Source organism: Pseudorasbora parva, chromosome 3, assembly GCF_024679245.1.
Source record: "Pseudorasbora parva isolate DD20220531a chromosome 3, ASM2467924v1, whole genome shotgun sequence".
NCBI classification, from domain to species: domain Eukaryota; kingdom Metazoa; phylum Chordata; class Actinopteri; order Cypriniformes; family Gobionidae; genus Pseudorasbora; species Pseudorasbora parva.
Genome location: NC_090174.1, coordinates 57,898,448 through 57,919,579, shown reverse-complemented (window position 1 = coordinate 57,919,579; position 21,132 = coordinate 57,898,448). Strand labels below are relative to the sequence as shown.

The window sequence follows — 21,132 nt, the reverse complement described above, 5'->3', positions numbered from 1 at the left end:
GTTGACTTGACATAGCAGAAGATCATTCTAACAATCATTTTAAAAAGCTGTAAACTTAATACATAGGAATACAAAAAGCAATCTATTATATATTATTATTATTATATATATATATATATAAAAAATGTTATTATAATATTTTTTACATACCAAATGCCCCCTATTAAAATAAATGTACTTGGGAATTAATGCAAGTACATTAAAATCTAGAGTCTACGAACAGTACAGACTACTGAAGGTAATGTCTATTCTTAGCACAGTTTTATAAAGAAGAGAGGTAAAGACCACAGCACACACACACAGAGAGAGAGAGAGACTGTTGAATGTTTAACTACTTGATTACTAGTTCTCACCTACACCTTCTGGAGGAGGAAGCTTTTGTCCTTTAAGTATTTGCAGACCACAAAATAAAAAGTAAAATACAACATTACACCCTTTTCCTTCAAAGATAGCTGGAAACATATGGGAGTTTTCTAAAGACTCACCTTTATCTACCACATCCCAGACTTCAACTTTCACTACATCATCTGTCGCTGTGAATAAAAGCAAAAACAAAACAGTCAGACATATAAAGTCAAGGATTATTGTAAACAGGTTATGATACTTTCCAAAAGTTGACCCATGTCCTTTCCGATATAGTCTCTATTTAAAGAAATTATTGTAGGTCTTAAAAAAACAAATAAAATAAAAAACACTTCCCTTTATAAAAGACCACAAAAAAATTAGTCACAGGTCTGTTTTGATAAAAATATAACAATATTTGGCCCAATGCTTGTTCTATGTGTTTGGCTGGTAAATCAGTTATCATTTATGCATTTACAAATTTAGAGTTTTCCCATTCAGCCCATACACTATTAACAATTGTAAATATTTTTTGATCTTTTAGATTTTATATAGATGTTGTTCAAGATGATGTGGTTCAATATTTAGTTTTTAAGGATATTTTAGTTTACTCTTGTATAATAAATTATTTTGGTTCTGTTGCATGTCCTAAAGCAAAAGCACTTGAGACTGACTGACTTTAACCATGAAGCATGAAGTGCATGAGGGACTCGATGGCCAAATTCACACAGCACCAGAATACAGTTGTCAGTCCTGCGTTTAAATCCTTTAAATACAATAGGGTTGGTGTCATTGTGTCATAAGTGATAAAACTTTTCAGTTTTATGGACGTCAACATATTTTATCTTACTTTTGATATTATGTTGGTCAGAGGCGTCATGCCCATTCAAATCAAGGGGGCACGTGCCACTCTCAGATTTTTGAGCCAAATAGATTTAAATGTAGCTTCCAAAAGACAAAACATTATATTTATAATTTTGATAATTAATCCTTTGAAGTGCATGATAACGCCGGTGTGATTAAAATGCTCAGTGCACCATGTGATCAACTGCTAAGTTCAAATCTGTGTTCACGCTTTGGTTGGTGCTTAGCCAGAGATGGATGCGCTCAGCGCTTGTCATATATCACAACTGTTTTCAACCATATAATACTTATTTTATGTTTTTGATATTTAAATACAGATAAGTCCTTCGGAAAAAGAGTAGGGGTGTAACCTCGGCATCCTGGCCAAATTGGCCCATTGCTGCTGTCCATCATGGCCTCCTAATCATCCCCATACACTGATTGGCTATATAAATACTACTTGTATTTAAGTTATTATTAAGTTCTTATTTTCTTAATTTTTATTTGACAGTAGTCCTTTTTCCCCTGAACATAGCAAATACCAACTGTACTGAAACCGTGAACCTAAAACCGTGATATAAACCGAACCGTGAGCAATCTGTACTGTTACACCCCTAGCGTAACGTATGCAAGAGGGTGCCAACATTTTTTGAAAAATTTTAAAGGGTGCCATGACGGAAAAAAGGTTGGGAAACACTGATCTAGAGGTTGGGTTGTATACAGTCTGTGGTTTAATTTGAACACAAAGCCACAAATCTTGTATGTAAATAAATAAATATCTATACAGTATTTTTGAGAATCGATTCAGTATCGCCAAACATAATATCGCGATACTCACGCGTATCGATATTTTCTTACACACCTAGTAGCGACAGTAAATGCGTTAATGTAAATTGTACTCGCTTCGATAATTCAAAAGTATATATACATTTGCGGGCTTTTCCACATGAAACACAAAATGTTCTAAGAGAACAAAGGCTTGACTCCCGTTGCACATTTATACCGACAGTATTTGAGAAACTACTGTAAGTTGCTGTGTGAAGATACATTTTAAGACTTTGCGTTGTCATCCAAAACTCCCAATCACAAAATCTGACAATGTAAATGTAGCCATTGATACTCACTTTTGTAGTTCCAGTGAATGCTGGTGACCTGGATCTCCTGCGTGGGGATGTATTCTTCAAGAAACTTTTTCCCTTGAAGTCGGTGCCAAAGTGCACTTTTCCCGGTGTTTCTGTCCCCACGGATGACTATCTTCACTGAGAGAAACAAGTAGATAGGAGAACACTGATATGAAACAAGCACCCCCAAATTAAACAGTCCAAGTTTGAAACAACAGGGCACTGATATAACATGGAAAGATCTGAACCAAGACAAATGTTTCACACTTACTATGTGCTAGATTTTTACTGATACAGCACAAATCTACTAAAATGCCCTTTTCATTGCTGAAATGCATGGTATCTTGGGATATCTACGTGCCTAAAAAAAGGCACCTCTTACAAGGAGAAGCAACTGGAAAAATAGGCCAGTAGGTGGGTGATCGTGTATCATTCATGCATTTTTTATTAACACAGAGATGCGGAAACGAGCACAACGAGTATTCAAAGCGAGATCAATGAAGAATCGCCGACTGGCTCACTGCTCCAGCATCGCATGTCAAAACACGTCTACACAACCCCATCACATCAGCAAGACAGATTCAGTTACGTCTTATGCTTTTGAGAAAGATTGGGCTCTTGGTTTTCAACAATGACAATTGTTATGATGTCTCAAATTGGATGAATCTTTAACTGTGTTTAATAATTGTGATTTAAATGACAGAAAATAACGCCTGTTTAAGTTTTTTGCATTAGCATTATTTCATTGATAACTAAAGACATTTTCAAATCCAAATTCACATTTCCTTAAATATTTTTTTTTTCACTAGGATCAGAAACATAGGAAGTTCACTAGGAAATTAAAAGCAGTATGTATTTATATATATATATATATATATATATATATATATATATAAATACATACTGATCACTAGGATCAGAAACATAGGAAATTGAAAGCAGTATGTATGTTTATATATATATATAGAGATTTTATATATATATATATATAAAATCAACTTTAACGTTATTATTTATTAAAAATGTGGAAAATAGTCACAATAATTCCAATCTTTCCAACCTCCCATAATCTCCATAATTTCACATTGTTTTTTTCTAGTATAATGCATACATTAGATGTGTTTCAATGAAACATTTTTATTTTTTAGTTGTAAAAAGGCTTCCTTTAAAAAAAAAAAACTAAATATTTTTAATACATCATATTTTTATATTTTATAATTATTAAATGTATTATCATTTTTTAATGATTTGGGGGTGAAATGTGAGACAGATTTCAGGAGTTTGTCCTTAACATATCATATCAAATATGTTCATAAGCATATCAATTTAAACATGAAGTTCCTCGTGTGTTAAGGAATTACATGCATAACTTCCGGAGTTGATTAATTGATTACATTTTTAAAAAATTATAATCATTTTAAATGATCTTAGATTAAGTAATATAAGGTATTTCTCCTATTTTTGGAAACACTGGGACGTAAATTTTTTAAATAGTATGTTTGTTTTTTGTAAATATATGTTTCATTGTTTTTCTTTTTGATATAGACCTGGGTGTCTGAAATATAGTATTCAACAACAGTGTAATACTTTAGACAAACCACAAGGAAAAACTCGCTCTACAAGCCCAAAAGAAAACAATGGATGTCTTTAACACAATCGAAAACTATTTGTGAGAGGCTCTATTCAAAAAAAGAAATTGAATTAAACATAAAGCTCTTACTGTTATATTGTACACCCTTGGCGAAGCGTCTCTGTAGACTCTGATTCATGGATTGCAGGCCTGCAGGAATATTTCTATCCCTGAGCGGCCCTGCTTCAGAGCCCACTAGCTTCTTCAGAGCGGTAAACATCTCAACCAAAGGCTCTTCAACAGTCCAAGAATACTAAAAACTGGTCTTCAGGGAAACACTAGCTGCAGCGTCAAAAATCGAAGACTTCAAACCTTCTTAAGCAAACATATTGACGGCAGGAATGATGTTGTCTAAAGATCAAAAGGGGAGTCCGTCTTCAATCTATTGAGCTCTGGAAGAAGGTTATTATGGAGCCAAATCCAGTTAGCAGATGGAGACTTTCTATTTTAACAGTGTACAATCCTAAAATGTGCCATTTTAGCTACTGTAACCGTTGTGATGATATCCGTCCATCCTGGTCTACTGGCATCACCTGTGGGAAAAACATCAATTTCAGTCAAGGTCAGAAAAAGCCTTCAAGCTTACAAGAATGATATAAATTCTGCCATTGTTTAATCACATTCATGTCATTTACACTTTCTTTCTTTCATGGAGAAGAACATAATGAAAGCACCATAAAAGTATTCTAGATGCATTTGTTATGTTTCAGATCTTTCATAGCCACAAAATAAGTTTGTGTGAAGAATGGACTAATATATAAGCTGAAAAGCTGCTGGAAAGAGCAGCGTGAACATTTAAAATATCTCCTTTTGAGCTCCAAAAAATGAATAGAAAGTAAATGTGAACAGACTTTTGGGTGAAGTAACACGAGCCAAACTTTCAGCAAAAGCAACCAGCAGAAAGAACAATATATTATTTTAGGTAACTGATAAGAATATTTTTTTAATTAACTACTGTTTAAATTCTGCTGTTTATTAAAATGATTTAACACACACACACAGTATGTTTTTATTTATATAAAGTTGTTCTGATGACCAGAAATGCTATCCAATGACAAATTTAGATGAAAAGTGTAAATGAATATAGGTAAAATTATTGGTTATTATTACTACTACATAACATAAGCAGCAGAACTAACATTCACATTATATTATAAGTCTGCGTTATATTTTAAGCTTACAATACAAAATTATGACTACTCCGTTACAAAATAGCATTATAAACTCACACAGGAAGCAGAAACAATGTATCACGGAATAATATTTTACATTTACATCATATGATATTATAACCTCAGCACCATAACCATCGCCACAACCTCAGAGATTAAGACAGAATCAGCAGACATGATTTTATTCTGATTGAAACAGAAAGTGTCAATGTAAACGTAGCTATAGATTAGTTTTTGTGTGTATTATTTATGCATCAGTTCAACAGTGTTGGATAAGTTACTCTAAAAAAGTAATTAATTACTAGTTACATACATATTACAATGTCCAAAAAGAATGTAATAACTTATTACTTCTAATCTTATATCAACCTCGACTAGTGAAGTGATTCAAAGATAGACAGGAAACATCGATTTTAATTTATTCAAATAAATAATATGAAATTATTCTTATTAACTGACCAATGTACTACAAATGTGAGGAGGACACATAGAAACAAAATATGTAATGTTATTTCCACTAATGTATTATATATAATTGTTCTCCAGTCTATACATAGTTTTTAGTTAAAATACATCAGAGACAGAAAAAATAAGAGTAATCCTTTACGTATTTTTTTTTTCAGGGAAAGAGTAATTAAATTAAAGCGACTAAGTACTTTGTAACTAGTTACACCCAACACTGCATTGGCACTGCAGCAAAGAAAATATGCATTTATATTTAACATTCTACACACACACACACATATATATATATATGTATGTATGTATGTATGTATGTATATATATATATACACACACACACATATATTTATATATAAAATCTGGTAACTAATTCGTTACAGTAACGTAAAAAAACAAAGTAATCAGATTATATTTACATTTCATAAAACATAATTTATACATAACATTCTACTCTAAACCCAAATAAGCATTGAGCAGCAAAAGCACACAAAACTAATATCTCTCACCTGTGAGCTGATAAAACCGCTGTAAGAAAGAAAGCTGTCAGTTTTATTATAACCCAGCTGTTAAATGTTCTTTAGTCGCTCCAGTCAGCAGAGGTTTATATTCACAGTTGTAAACTGTTGAAAATCGCTAAGCCTCTGACGGGGAAGTGTGAATACTGTCCCTCTGAAGGCTCTCATTGATACCTGTGTGTGTGTGTTTAGTGAGGTGAATTATTTGCGCTCGTCTGTTTAACGGCCATCAGCTGCACAGCTAAAGCGACGTGTCAGTTACAACACAAACACACAGCAACGCTTCATTCATTTGTTTTATTTCTAACAAACTCATTACCTGGTTCACGGTCTTCGCCTGCGATATTTCAGTCGCATACTGCTGTCGGCTGGAGTTCAAGATAGCCCTTGTTCTGCGTTGAAGGAAAACATTTCCTTAGCATCCCTCTCTCATCCCTCTGTCAGCTGTGGAATGCCGTGAGGAGAGCTAGAGAGGCGCGCGTCGGGTGCGCGCTTGTGCTGCAGCTCCTCTAGCGGTAGGATGATGAATAGCGTCGCTGTGGTGCTGAACGCCTCTAGTGGTAAAGTCGTGAAACAGCAGCGCTTTAGCGCCTCTAGTGGTAGGATGGGATCTATTATGTATAAATCTGTCCAAATATAATCCAAATATTCAACTGGAAGAGTACAGTATACTGCTAGTAACCACTAAGACAAAAAGTAATCAAAACACCAATAAAGGCATCTTAGAATAAAAATGTATCCCTCTATACATTAGTTTATATAATTTTTACAGGGAAAAAATAAAAACAAAATTAAATAAACCAAATAAATCAAAATAAAATCAACCCTAGTTAATAGCGGGAAAGTATGATTATATATATATATATATATATACATGCCTATTTATAATACCTATTATTTATTTAATTTTTCAGTGTCTGTACAATAGTAATCAATATTAATATTATACACTGACCACAATGAAATAAATTAAAAAATACAGCCAAATTAAATAAACAATTAAGATCAATATAATAAATTAGAAAATGGATGGATGGATGGATGGATGGATGGGTGATATTTATATTTATTATAATAATAATAATCATCACTATGAATACATTATACTTTATGCACCAAACAAAACAACAATACAAATAAAAACACGAATATTATACGTTTAAATGGAGAGAGTGTGTGAGAGAGAGAGAGAGAGAGAGTGTGTGCGTGCGTAATGTAAATGCATAAAACATAATATCCATTTAAAAGTATGCTACTTTATATATATATATATATATATATATATATATATATATATATATATATATATATATATATATATATATATATATATATATAATTTTCTTTTTTTTACCATGACAGACAATCCTCCTGAAAAAAAAACAAGAAAAAAAACAGCCGTAGATATCCAAAAGCCCCAGTGCACGCTCACATTATGACGTAATCCTGTGAAAGAGCACGCGCTCTTCTCAACAATGTCGACCACCAAAACACAGCAGCCGCGCCGCGCGCCTCCATCCATCACAGCGCGAGCACAGCCGAGCAAATGAAAGCGAAATCTCATCGCCGTGCGGTAAGTCGAGCGCATCCGTGCGTCTGTCGCACAATCAATTGTTTGATTCTTATTTTATCGCATGCATGTTTATTGTCAGGCTCAACATATCCCTACATGTAAAAGAGGCGTGGCGGGACAGAACGGACGCAACAGCCATTCGAAAGATGTTGCATTTGCTTAGCAACAGAGGAAAAGATGAGATGTGCAATTGTCAGCTGACTGTATGATGTATATCGACGGGCTGCATGGTCGATATCTGACAAAAGTGCTTTCAGATATGCATGAAAGGTTCTAGTGTGTGTTTCATGGGAATGTTTACGCCACTGTGCACTATTATACATCATCTGTGTGGTTTTCTGTATGGAAACACACACGTAGCCTATACAAGCAAAACTGAAACAGAAACAAAGAGATTGGGATTCATACTAAGAGATCCTGTGCATGCTTATTAATATTTATCTAATTACTTTAGATCCCGTTAACCATAACAATCATCAAACGCATGGTATTATTCCACAAATAATCATTTATTGCACATGTTTACAAACAGCAAGATGGTTCATAATAGACAGCACATTATGTTTTAGGTGTAATGCTACATTTAGCATATTCTTTAAAGTAAGATTATGTGATACATGGCTAGGAATATAATAATGTACAACATTGCGAAATAAATCTGCTCATCAGGTTTTGTATTAACCTGATATTGTTTATTTCATAACTTTTTTTTAATATCACTGATAACGTGGCAATTTACCAAATAAATAATTGTGGATTATGTTAGAAGAAACAGTCCAGAATGATACAGTTTAGCATGATCTATGCCAGGATTGGCCAATCAGCATCAAGCATTCCAGAGAGCTGTGTAATAATCTTTTTTTGGAAAAGGAATGTAATGTCCCTGTTGTTATCTGTATATCTGATGGTAGTTTTCCTCCATTATGGATTGTCTTGTTTAGACCAGGAACGTTTAGAGGGGGTCATGGCTGCTCAAGAACCCTCCCCCCCGTCCTCCATGGAGAACAACAAGCCAGGGTTCCCGAAGAAGATCCTGGCTAACAAACTTGAAGACAAACATTTATGCAACTGCTGTCAGAACATTTTAAGAAGACCGTTCCAAGCTCAGTGCGGCCATCGCTTTTGTTCTTACTGCTTCAACCGGACTGTTGGGTAATCCAGCCTGCTGATCTAAAACAGATGCACTTATTTAGCTGATACATTCAGTTCTGAGACAATAAGTTTAAACAACTAAACCTATCGAGCATCATTCGGGCAATTTACATTCAATTTCATTAATCACACAAATACTAACACCTTGTGAGAACTACAAAATACACTGCCGTTCAAAAGTTTGATTCGACTTTTTTAACTGATCTTTTTATTCTCAACGAGGATGCATTTATTTGATCAAAAATACTGGAAAAACAATAATGTGAAATATTATTTAATTTAAAATAACTGTTTTCTAGCTTAATATTCAAAATGTAATTTATTCCTGTGATCAAAGCTGAATTTTCAGCATTATTACTTCAGTCTTCAGTGTCACATGATCCTTCTGAAATCATCCTGATATGAGGATTTATTGCTCGAGAAACATTTCTGATTATTATCAATATTGAAACCGGCAGGTTTGTCAATATTTGTGCAGAAACGGTGATACCTTTACATTTTCTGGATTCTTTGATGAATAGAAAGTTCAAAAGAACAGCATTTATTTGAATTAGATATCATTTGTAACATTATAAATGTCTTTAATGTTGCTTTTGATCAATTTAATGTATCCTTGTTGAATAATTAAAAAAATTAAAAACCTTTTAGCTACGAAAAACAGTGTAATTGAACAATTGGAACAATTAGTGTAGATGTATAAAAGTGATTTTTTTCTGCTTTCTAAAGTTTTGTCTTTGAATTTAAATTCATATATATTTTATTTCTAGGATGTTAGTTCAGTTAACTTCTGGTAAACTGATATGTTTTTTTTTTCAATGGCCAATATCAATCAATCACAAAAATATTGGCATGAGAACTACAAAATACACTCCCGTTCAAAAGTTCGATTAGACTTTTTAAACGTATTTTGGAAAAAGTATTTTCTGCTCAACGAGGCTGCATTTATTTGATCAAAAATACAGTAAAAACAGTAATAATGTGAAATATTATTACAATTTAAAATAACTTTTTTCTATTGTAATGTATGTTAAAATGTAATTTAAATTTAAAAATGTAAATTTCCTGTGATCAAAGCTGACTTTTCAGCATCATTACTCCAGTCTTCAGTGTCACATGATCCTTCACTAATCATTCTAATATGAGGATTTGCTGATACATTTTAATTTACTGGATTCTTTGATGGATACAAAGTTCAAAAGATGAGCATTTATTTGAATTAGAAATATTTTGTAACATTATAAATGTCTTTTGTAATGAGTAAATATTAATTCCTTAAAAAAAACACCTTTAACTACCACAATCTTTTCAATAATAGTGTAATTTTGAGGTATAAAAGATATATTTTTATTTAATATTTTTTTCTTCAGCTGTCTAAAGTTTTGTATTTGAATTTAAATTCATATCTATTTTTATCTGTAGATTGTTAGTTAAATTAGCTACTGCTTAACTGATTTGATTTTCCAATAGCAGCAACTACAGAATGTATTGTTTATATGACATATGGCTAAAAAATAACTATAGTAATTGAGGTAAGTCATTTATATACGTTCAATGCTTTTAATTTTATATTGTATGAACATTGTATCAGAATTTTGACTAGGGCATACTGATGGCAAAAATACTGACGTCAAAATAGCAAAATGTGTGTTGCTTTGCCGTTTTAGATCTGGACCACAGAAATGTAATGCTTGTATCAAGGAGGACATCTTCGAAGAGCCCACGTCAATTCTCAAACAAGGCTGCGTAAGCACAAAGCTTAGCTTAATGAGAAATATCAAGAGTTATGAACATTTTTAAAATGACTTACTGCCAGACCTTTATTGCACATTTCCTGTGTTTTCCTGCAGGCGTTTCCCGACAACGCTGCCAGAAGAGAAGTTGAAAATCTTCCAGCTGTGTGCATCAACGAGGGCTGCGCCTGGAAAGGCAGTATTAAAGATTATGAGGTTGTGTGTTCATTAACATCAGCTTTATTTAAATAGCACTTTACGCCACACTTCATATACATAAATGCACACAGTTTCTCATTTGGTAACTTGTGTCATAACTGTTTTTTGTAGTTGAGCCATGAGGGGAAGTGTGAGTTCATGATTCTGTCCTGTCCCTTGTGCAAAGAGCTCATTAGATTTAACGAACAGGAACGTCATAATGAGCGTGTGTGTCCTGAGAGAACGCTCAACTGCAAATACTGTAAAGAACCATTTCACTTCAAAAACATCAAGGTAAGTGTGTGGTCTAAGAAAAGATGTGATGTGTTTGAGGGTTTTTATGTTACAAAATAATGTTTTCACAGGCCCATGATGAGATCTGTCCCAAATATCCTATGATTTGTGAAGGATGTGCGAAGAAGAAAATCCCCAGGGAAAAGGTGTGGTGAAACAAACATTGATCACATTGAGCATCATTCTGAACTGAGCATGCCGTCTGTATGGGTGGTAGATCATGTCTTTGAGCTTCTCTTTTGGTGTTTCTAGTATGTTGACCACATCAAGTTCTGCAGCAAATTCAGGACTCCGTGCAGATATCATGTGGTTGGCTGTGACATGTCAGTAAGTACCGTTTTTATAGCATCCTATAACATATACACATCGTAGTATTCAAAAAGACTAATATCTGAGTTAATTTAATTGATTCATGTAATGTTAGGGAATGTTACAAATTTGTATTGTAACTTTTAAAGGAATTTTTCATCCAAAAATGACAATTCTGTCATTAATTACTCACCCCCATGTTGTTCTAAACCCTTAAAACTTTCATTCATCTTCAAAACACAAATGAAGATCTTTTTAATGGAATCTGAAAGCTTTACGTCTCTCTATTGACAGATACGCAACTACCAGTTTGACGCTTCAAAAAGTTCATAAAGAGATTGTAAAACTTTAATTGAGCTGTTTAGTCCAAATTTTCTCTAGAGACTCGATCGCTATAGCCTGACAACCCAGAGCCACATCAAGATTTGTTTGGTCTGGAAACTCACCATTGACAGCTCAATCCGAGGGGCGGGATAAACGGTTGTCTTTCAAACTCCCTATGCACGCGATAGGATAGCGCTACAACCAACCAGAGCAACGAAGGTGAAGCAGAGCTCGCTGATAGATTAAACATTCGCCGTATCCGGTCGGCTAAACTCCGAACACATCTTCCCTTTTTAAGAATGACTTCAGTGCCGTTCTTTGTTCTTTTCTCAGAGAAAAGCTTAACTCCAAGTCTTCCAGAGTCGCGGTCAAAGCTGATTCGAAGACCGCCGTTCGCCAGTTTCTGTGTTTACTAGAAGCACGCAAGCGCAACTTGGCCGACTCTATACACAATGTGATTGGCCTGACCAGAGTTTGATTTTTACAGCTCAGAAGTGTATTGAGAGTTGTTAGACGACACTCGCGGCAGATTAGATTTTCTGCCGCTAGGCGTCTAGGTTTCTAGGCTGCGATCTCTTTATATTATGAACAGATAGTGAAAAGCTTTTATTCACATATCTTTATTGAACATTCATCACCTCACACATTAGTTGTGGTAAACGTAAGCTGAAGCATGTTTGCTTGATGTGTGAGAGCCAATGAGGTTCATTCTCGTGTTACGCAGCACGTTTGAGCTTCAGCGGGAACCAATGAGGTTTGTTCTTGAGCTTCAAGCAAGTTCTCTTATCAATGTTTATATGTGAATAAAAGTATAAATTCAATCTGTTTATCATATAAAGCGATCAAGTCTCTACAGAAAATGTGGACTAAGCCGCTTAATTCATATGGATTAGTTTTACGATCTCTTTATGAACTTTTTGAAGCATCAATGTGGTTGCGTTGCTGTCAATGGAGGGACAGGAACCAGAAACTAACCCTTTAATTTGCTCAGCATTTATTCAAGAGCACTTTCGAAAAACAAGTTTCCATATAATTAACAGAATCAATCGCAATCAAAAGACTGTCATGAAATACAGAAATTATTGAAAAATACAGCTCTGGAAAAAATAAAAGACCACCTAACATTGAAAAATCCTTTTTTTTTCAGAGCTGTATATACTGAAAATAAATGTTCAGAAAATAGCAATGGAATAATAATAAAAACAATTCTGGTATGTGCATGAATAGACTTATTAGAATTGAAATGATTAATAAATACTAAAAATACATCTTAAGGACAGTTTATATAATTTAAATTGAACAAATATCACTTTCTCATAGATACAACTATAAAAAAATGTTTTATATATTCGGATGAAATTGTGAGCTGTAATGTTTCTGTGCAGAACTCACCGATACAAATAGACTATTATTAAAGGGATAGTTCACCCAAAAATCTAAATGTTGTTCCAAACCTGTATGAGTTTCTTTGTTCTGCTGACCACAAAAGAAGATATTTGGAAGAATGTTTGTACCAAACAGATAGAACAACCATTAACTACCATAGTAGGAAAAAAATAATATGATAGTGAATGGTTGCTCTCTGCTTTGTTACAAACATTCTTCCAAATATCTTCTTTTGTGGTCAGCAGAACAAAGAAACTCATACAGGTTTTTCATTTTCAGAATTTTCATTTTTGGGGTGAACTATTTATTTAATTAAAATAATATTATTAAAAATATTAACAGTGCTCATTAATTAAAATACAGCTCAAATAAAATAAAATAAAATATTACAACTTACTAATAAGTTAAGTAAAGTACTAAAATGACTAAAACCTTTATATTTTCTGAAGAAACTGAGCTATGCTTTCCTATGCCAAACTCACCGTACAATGCGATCGCACGATTGATTTGAGGAGCAATTCATGTCTGTAGCATAAACGTATGGGACGAGTTAGACACAGGTTTAATCCGGTTGATTTCCCTTTGAGGTGGAGAAGGAGAAGATCCATGATCACGAGCGTGCCTGTGCTCACGAACATCTAAACCTGCTGTTGCACTACATCATGGGCATGAAGGTCAGCCTGGAGGGCCTGCAGCCACAGAGTCTGGAGCTGGCCGGTCACAAAGCTCACGAGCTTCACCAGGCGCTCCGAGACCTGGAGGCCAGAGTCGTTCAGCTGAGCGCCATCCCCGGCCCGACCGGACCTTCCGTGCAGGGGGTCGCCTCCTCTTCATCCACCGCCTCCGCGCTCGCACCACTACCTCCTCCTCCACCGGCCGCCGCCACTCTTCCCACATCCTTCACGCCTCTGCCCAGCTCGGTTGGCGCCGCCCTCGAACTACAACTCCACAGTGAGAAGACCAAGGTGGCAGATCTGGGCCGCCGCTGCCAGGACCTGGAGGTGAAAGCGGGGACGTTTGAAGATGTGGTGTGCGTGCTAAATCGAGAAGTAGAGCGCTTCGCGACCACCATGGAGGCCAGCAACCGCCAGCACAGACTCGATCAGGACAAAATCGAGGCTCTGAGCAACAAGGTGTGCCAAATTATCCTAATGATTATCCTAATGATTTTTGGCATAAAAGAAAAAGCAATAATTTTGACCCATACAATGTATTGTTGGATATTGCCACAAATATACCCGTGCAACTTATGACTGTTTTTTTGGTCCAGGGTCACATATATGTATTTATGTCTACATTTATTTTTCACATTTATTTATTTCCACATTTATTTATTTTTTTAATAATTTATTTGTTTCCACATTTATTTGTCCATATGGTAATGATTAGGGCGTGTTTAACCTTAGGCATAGATAAATGTAGACATAAATACATATATACATATATACATAAATAAGTGGAAATAAAAAAAAAATGTTGAAATAAAAGCATAAATTGTTACTTTACATTTATTTTTATATTTATTTACATATTTTTGTTTTATTTTTTATTTTGGAATAAATTGGAATTCCATACATACAGTGAGGAAAATAAGTATTTGAACACCCTGCTATTTTGCAATTTAATTCTCTCACTTAGAAATCATGGAGGGGTCTGAAATTGTCATCGTAGGTGCATGTCCACTGTGACATAATCTGGAAAAAAAATTAACTATTTATTTGTATGATACACTGATAGATGATAAATGCCCACCTCCACTCCATTTATTATCCTAAATTAGATGGATCTGTTTGAGGTCATTAGCTGCATAAAGACACCTGTCCACCTCATACACTCAGTAAGAATCCAACTACTAACATGGCCAAGACCAAAGAGCTGTCCAAAGACACTAGAGACAAAATTGTACACCTCCACAAGGCTGGAAAGGGCTACGGGGAAATGGCCAAACAGCTTGGTGAAAAAAGGTCCACTGTTGGAGCAATCATTAGAAAATGGAAGAAGCTAAACACGACTTTCAATCTCCCTTGGACTGGGGCTCCATACAAGATCTCAACTCGTGGGGTCTCAAAGATCCTAAGAAAGGTGAGAAATCAGCCCAGAACTTCACAAGATGAGCTGGTCAATGACCTGAAAAGAGCTGGGACCACTGTTTCCAAGGTTACTGTTGGTAATACACTAAGACGCCATGGTTTGAAATCATGCACGGCACGGACGGTTCCCCTGCTTAAAGGGATAGTTCACTCAAAAATGCAATTTCTGTTATCATTTACTCTCTCTCAAGTTGTTCCAAACCTGTATGAATTTCTTTCTTCTGCTGAACACAAAGGAAGATATTTGGAATAATGTTTGTGTCCAAGCAGATTTTGGGCCCCATTGACTACTATAGTATTTTTTTTCCCTACTATGGAAGTCAATGGGGCCCAAAATCTGCTTATATACAAACATTCTTGCAAATATCTTCCTTTGTGTTCAGCAGAATAAATAGATTTTTAAAGGTTTTAAACAAATTGATGGAGAGTAAATGATGACAGAATTTTCAGTTTTGGGTGAACTATCCCTTTAAACCAGCACATGTCCAGGCCCGTCTATGACCATTTGGAGGATCCAGAGGAGTCATGGGAGAAAGTCATGTGGTCAGATGAGACCAAAATATAACTTTTTGGTCATAATTCTACTAAACGTGTTTGGAGGAAGAAGAATGATGAGTACCATCCCAAGAACACCATCCCTACTGTGAAGCATGGGGGTGGTAGCATCATGCTTTGGGGGTGTTTTTCTGCACATGGGACAGGGCGACTGCACTGTATTAAGGAGAGGATGACCGGGGGCCATGTATTGCGAGATTTTGGGGAACAACCTCCTTCCCTCAGTTAGAGCATTGAAGATGGGTCGAGGCTGGGTCTTACAACATGACAATGACCCGAAGCACACAGCCAGGATAACCAAGGATTGGCTCTGTAAGAAGCATATCAAGGTTCTGCCGTGGCCTAGCCAGTCTCCAGACCTAAATCCAATAGAGAATCTTTGGAGGGAGCTCAAACTTAGTGTTTCTCAGCGACAGGCCAGAAACCTGACTGATCGAGAGAAGATCTGTGTGGAGGAGAGGGCCAAAATCCCTCCAGCCGTGTGTGCAAACCTGGTGAAAAACTACAGGAAACGTTTGACCTCTGTAATTGCAAACAAAGGCTACTGTACCAAATATTAACATTGATTTTCTCAGGTGTTCAAATACTTATTTGCAGATGTATCATACAAATAAATAGTCAAAAAATCATACATTGTGATTTCTGAATTTTCTTTTTTTTTTTAGATTATGTCTCTCACAGTGAACATGCACCTACGATGACAATTTCAGACCCCTCCATGATTTCTAAGTGGGAGAACTTTTGCAAATTTAACCAAAGAAGTAAACCAATGTTGCTTGAGAAGTTGTTGATCTTGAATATATTCCTAAAAGTATGAAAAGTTATACTTACGTTTTACTTAAATCAGCAAAGATTTCACAGCAAAAAGAGCTGAAGGTGGATATTTTTGCAATTATACTAAAAGGCCTTTTCATTTCTAACAATGTATTAACTGTCAATCAAACGTCAGAAGGTCTGTAGTGAATGTGAGAATCCTTTATGATCGATATGTTCCGGTTTTAATCAAACGGCCTCACCTCTGTATTTCTGCTTTGTGTCTCGTGTAGGTTCGTCAGCTGGAGCGGCAGGTGGGTGTTAAAGACCTGACTGTGGCTGAAATGGAGGGCAGACTTCGGGAGATGTCCGCAACCACGTTTGATGGCGTCTTCATCTGGCGGATATCAGATTTCACTAAAAAGAGGCAAGATGCCATTGCTGGACGGGCGCCGGCCATGTTTTCACCTGGTAAAAAAACCCCCACATGAATCATTGAAACAGTAATTTCATCAGAAATTAGTGTGTGTGGTTTTTTGTTTTGTATAACTATCTATTTTGACTAACATGCTCCTCGGTTCTTTTCAGCGTTTTACACGAGCAAGTACGGCTATAAGATGTGCCTGCGTATTTACCTGAACGGGGACGGGACGGGTCGTGGAACTCACCTCTCGCTGTTTTTTGTGGTGATGAGAGGAATGAGCGACGCACTGCTCAAATGGCCCTTCAACCAGAAGGTACGTCAACGTTTTGTTCATTGTATGTCTTCAGACTAATGCTATTGCTCTACTCCTGAGAAAAATAAATGGTCACACTTTAGATTAGGGTCCAATTCTCACTATTCAGTACGACTTTTGCTTCAATAAACTCCTAATTACTGCTAGTTAATAGTTAGTAAGCTAATTGTTAAGTTTATGTATTGGGTAGGATTAGAGATGTAGAATATGGTCATACAGAATAAGGCATTAATATGTGTTTTATAAGTACTAATAAGCAGCCAATATCCTAGTAATATACATGATGATAAACTAGTTAAAGGAGGTGTATGTAAGATTGTGGCCAAAACTGGTACTGCAATCACTTTTAAATGACTGTAGAGCGGTGTATCCCCCTCCCCCTGACTCGAGGTTGCCAGATTGGCTGCAGGATCAGCAGGAACGTTTGTAGATCTGCAGCTGTGGTAACTCGAGCAGATCTGGCAACCCGGATGCCGAAACACACTGACTTCGTGATTGGTCGATAGGTGGAGGGTGGAGCTTCAGGCCAAAACACAACATGTCAACATCAACATCAGTTGAAGGGCTGCAACAACAACTTTTAAATGACAATATCATGGCCGGACTACTGTTGTCAGTGATATCAGTATTTAAAATTAACATGATTTCTTAATGTCTAGTGACATATCAGGGCCATTTTATGATCAATTTAATTACATTTCTTACACAAAGTTCCTTGAATAGAATAGAATTAAACCCTAAAATAAAGTGTTACCAAATAAATAAAACTGTTACTCATGAAAGCTAATTTCAAGGGAAACTTGAAATGATCATAGAACATTTTTTTTGAAAATATATTTTTGTGATTAAATTTTAATTAAATGTTAATTAATAAATTAATAAAATTAAACGTTTATTAATATTGCATCAATATTTCTACACAATACAACATATAATGCAATAATAACAATACATCATTTAGAAGACTTTTTAAATTACAATCACATATTGCCAGCTGAACAATGGAAATTAAGCTTGTTAATAGTAAATAAACAAATATTCATACAAAAAAACTAATATATATATATATATATATATATATATTCTAAACTGTCATGTAACCATGGCTGTGCTGTTGTGGAAAATAAATTGAACCAATTATTTCCCAGCCTAAACTACAGTCCCAAAATGAAAGCATGGCTATGTGTGAGAGAGCCGAATCTGGTTCCTTTCTTCCAGGTCACACTGATGCTGCTGGACCAGAGTAACAGAGAGCACATCATCGACGCGTTCCGTCCCGACATCACTTCCTCCTCATTCCAGAGGCCCGTCAGCGAGATGAACATCGCCAGCGGCTGCCCGCTTTTCTGTCCGCTGTCCAAGCTGGAGGGCAAGAACTCGTACATACGCGACGACACCATCTTCATCAAAGCCATCGTGGACCTCACTGGCCTTTAGGTTTTCTACTCCATCATGCTTAGTCAACCGCCTCTGACGCAGGAGCTGCTTTACCACAGCAGGAGATCTGTTCCATGACGTCTGTTTTGACACGTTTCCCTGCATGTGTTAAGCCGTCACAAACGCTGCACTGCTGCATAGTTCCAGAAAGGGTCAGTAGAGCTCTATAGCAGGAAAAAAGGGTTGAGGAACACTGGAATTGAACGTGAAGTCCGGTCCAGTTACATAGCGTAGATCACAAAACTTAAGTTCTTCAGCACAGTGCAGACTTTTGTCACATTTCCTGCACTGATTGGGTGGATTTAATCACGGTAAAAGAGCAGAGTGCTATAGTGTTATTGGTAGATGAATGCATCATCACAACAAACAGGCTGATTTTACAAATTGCAATTTGCATGATGAAGACCATGAAATGTCTTTTTTTTTCATTGCTAAGTGGATAAAATGTACTCCTGTAGTGCTTTTTTGAGGGTCAAGGGGGTTTTGGTTATCATACAATAAGTATAGTGAGGGTCATGATCGTGGATTTCATTTAATCGGTGTTTGGATACATCTGTGGAAGATAGTTTGAAGTTTAAAGGTACAAATCTTAGCGTAGGTGTCTGTAATGGTCCTGAGCAGAAGTCTGCACATGAAGATTGAAGTTATTGCATTGCATTTTGTATATTTTTAAGAAACTACAACGAGTCTTGTTATTACTTTTGTAAATAGGAATATTTATACAGTCGGAGCTTGAGTTTATAGTGTTCGCCGGCTTCAAGGAGTGCGAGTTTGTATTTTATTCCTTTTAAACTGTTCTCACTGCCAAATGATGTACGAGGCAGTTTCTGTATTTTCTAGGCGAAATTGGAGCTCTTGAGATGTTTACACGGACCAAGCTTTTGCTATACAATTGTCTTTTATATTTGGCACTGGGGGTGTGACTACTAGTTAACCAGAATCCACTGATTTTAAACCAGTTATGACAACTATTGAAACTTCTCTGTGCATGGGAGGCCTCAATCTGCAAATGCACATGATATTTACCACAAACTGTTTTCTCATCCAGTGAGTGACGACACCACTGCAGACATACTCTAATTTAGAGATAAATGAAATAAATATTAAACACAGTGATTATTTTATACGATACACTGCTTCTATTCTTACAAAATACAAGCAGATATCTATATATTCATACTATATAAGCAATCGATATGTATCTTTATATATAACCATAAACTCTCAAAGTGAGGGATCTTTATACAGGAAATGTATATACAGTTTACATCTATTTTATTATATTTAATGCATATTATTTATATAGCTGTACATGTGCAGTCATGGTGGTTTAAAACTAATTTTAACTTCTTCTTAGTAAATTGTCAGAGATACAAACTAATTTGTACATGCGATGCCTTGTGATAACTTGAATCCGATCACTTGATACAATCTTCAAACAGAAATATAGGATATGAACTGCAATACTGAGAAAGCTCAACTTTAGGGCATTTATTAAAAGGGAAAATAGATGGTACCAGACATTAAAAAGATATGTTATACTGTGTTTCTGTGACATTATTTGTGCCAAATATCCATAGTGAAGTGCTGTTAGAGTTATTAGATAATGATCTGTCCTTTAATGAAAACTGATTGAATGTATGTCAAACTCCAAATGTGCAATTTTATAAAAACTAAAACTTAATGTATACTGTTTTATTTTCCTTTTCTCTCTTAAATTGAAATTTGTGTCAAGTGAAACGTCCAGCAAACTTTATTACTATATTACAGTGCAAATAATATACCCCCAGATTTGTAAAAAGTTTAGTAAATGTTGCACATACCAAAAATTGAGCCACTGTAATGAATACCACTTTGATTTAAAGTTGATCCTGACAGCTCACAATATTTTCCTTTGTTTAGAAAGGAAATGTTGTTTTTACTGTACTCATTTCTTTTTTAATTTCATCCTAGTATGTTTCTATGTAAGATGCAAAAACTGTCATAAACATTAAAAATACATTTCACAAACCTAGATCGTGGCCCTTGTTGATATTTCTTTATAGTCTGAAATATCATTGTCTGCTTAGTCGCTTGATATTGCACTCATACGCCGTCACAAATGCGTACATACATGTGGTTATTATGCATAATTAGCATTGCTGGCTGTCTTAGAAATGCATTCAAAATGATTAACAATATAGTGCTTGAAGCTTGTATTTTCAATACAAGATCTTAACCAAAAATTGATGCACCTCTTAATGGAAATAAATGCTGTAATGTTATTTCCATCAAGAGGTGCATACATTTTTGGTCAAGATCTTGTATTATCAATGCAAGAGTCCAGCACTCTGTAAAGTCTCCTCCAGCACATCCCAAAGACGTTTCAACGAATTTAAGCTCTGGTTATTCTTCATGCTCCCTCCTAACCATTCTTTCACAATCTGAGCTGATGAATCTTGACATTGTCATCCTGGAATATGGCCCTGATGTGTCTTCATTCATGGTTGTTTAAGAAATGAAAAGCTAC

The 21,132-nt window shown here is 35.5% G+C and overlaps 3 protein-coding genes across 8 annotated transcripts in view; 2 read left to right on the top strand and 1 right to left on the bottom strand.

The window, feature by feature from the left end:
* rabl6a (RAB, member RAS oncogene family-like 6a) overlaps nucleotides 1-7,621 on the bottom strand; it is a 49,218-nt gene extending 41,597 nt beyond the window's left edge. For 2 of the 5 annotated variants that reach the window (XM_067439628.1, XM_067439629.1), the window contains exons 1-5: nucleotides 7,440-7,592; nucleotides 6,405-6,639; nucleotides 4,027-4,469; nucleotides 2,310-2,444; nucleotides 486-533 (exon numbers count right to left, since the gene is read on the bottom strand). In XM_067439628.1, the coding sequence (XP_067295729.1) occupies nucleotides 486-533; nucleotides 2,310-2,444; nucleotides 4,027-4,156 (313 nt within the window). In that variant the 5' untranslated portion in view covers nucleotides 4,157-4,469; nucleotides 6,405-6,639; nucleotides 7,440-7,592. Of the gene's footprint in view, nucleotides 1-485; nucleotides 534-2,309; nucleotides 2,445-4,026; nucleotides 4,470-6,404; nucleotides 6,640-7,439 lie in introns of all 5 variants that reach the window. The other 3 variants (XM_067439624.1, XM_067439626.1, XM_067439625.1) reach the window with 2 other exon arrangements.
* Nucleotides 1-21,132, top strand: part of crybb3 (crystallin, beta B3) — a 783,391-nt gene that overhangs the window by 219,611 nt on the left and 542,648 nt on the right. The gene's annotated exons all lie outside the window — the stretch shown is intronic.
* On the top strand, nucleotides 7,506-20,637 carry LOC137071532 (TNF receptor-associated factor 2). The gene is made up of 11 exons (XM_067439630.1): nucleotides 7,506-7,658; nucleotides 8,600-8,810; nucleotides 10,475-10,553; nucleotides 10,658-10,756; nucleotides 10,871-11,032; nucleotides 11,104-11,178; nucleotides 11,285-11,359; nucleotides 13,639-14,184; nucleotides 16,743-16,920; nucleotides 17,038-17,186; nucleotides 18,405-20,637. Exons 2-11 carry the CDS (start codon nucleotides 8,623-8,625, stop codon nucleotides 18,621-18,623), a joined length of 1,770 nt encoding a protein of 589 aa, XP_067295731.1. The 5' UTR covers nucleotides 7,506-7,658; nucleotides 8,600-8,622; the 3' UTR covers nucleotides 18,624-20,637.

Excerpts from the sequence above, each read along its gene's own strand:
- LOC137071532 (XM_067439630.1), top strand. The coding sequence starts at position 8,623 with ATGGCTGCTCAAGAACCCTCCCCCCCGTCCTCCATGGAGAACAACAAG. Across the intron at positions 11,033-11,103 it reads TTCACTTCAAAAACATCAAG|GCCCATGATGAGATCTGTCC; the intron begins GTAAGTGTGTGG and ends ATGTTTTCACAG. Across the intron at positions 16,921-17,037 it reads GCCGGCCATGTTTTCACCTG|CGTTTTACACGAGCAAGTAC; the intron begins GTAAAAAAACCC and ends GGTTCTTTTCAG.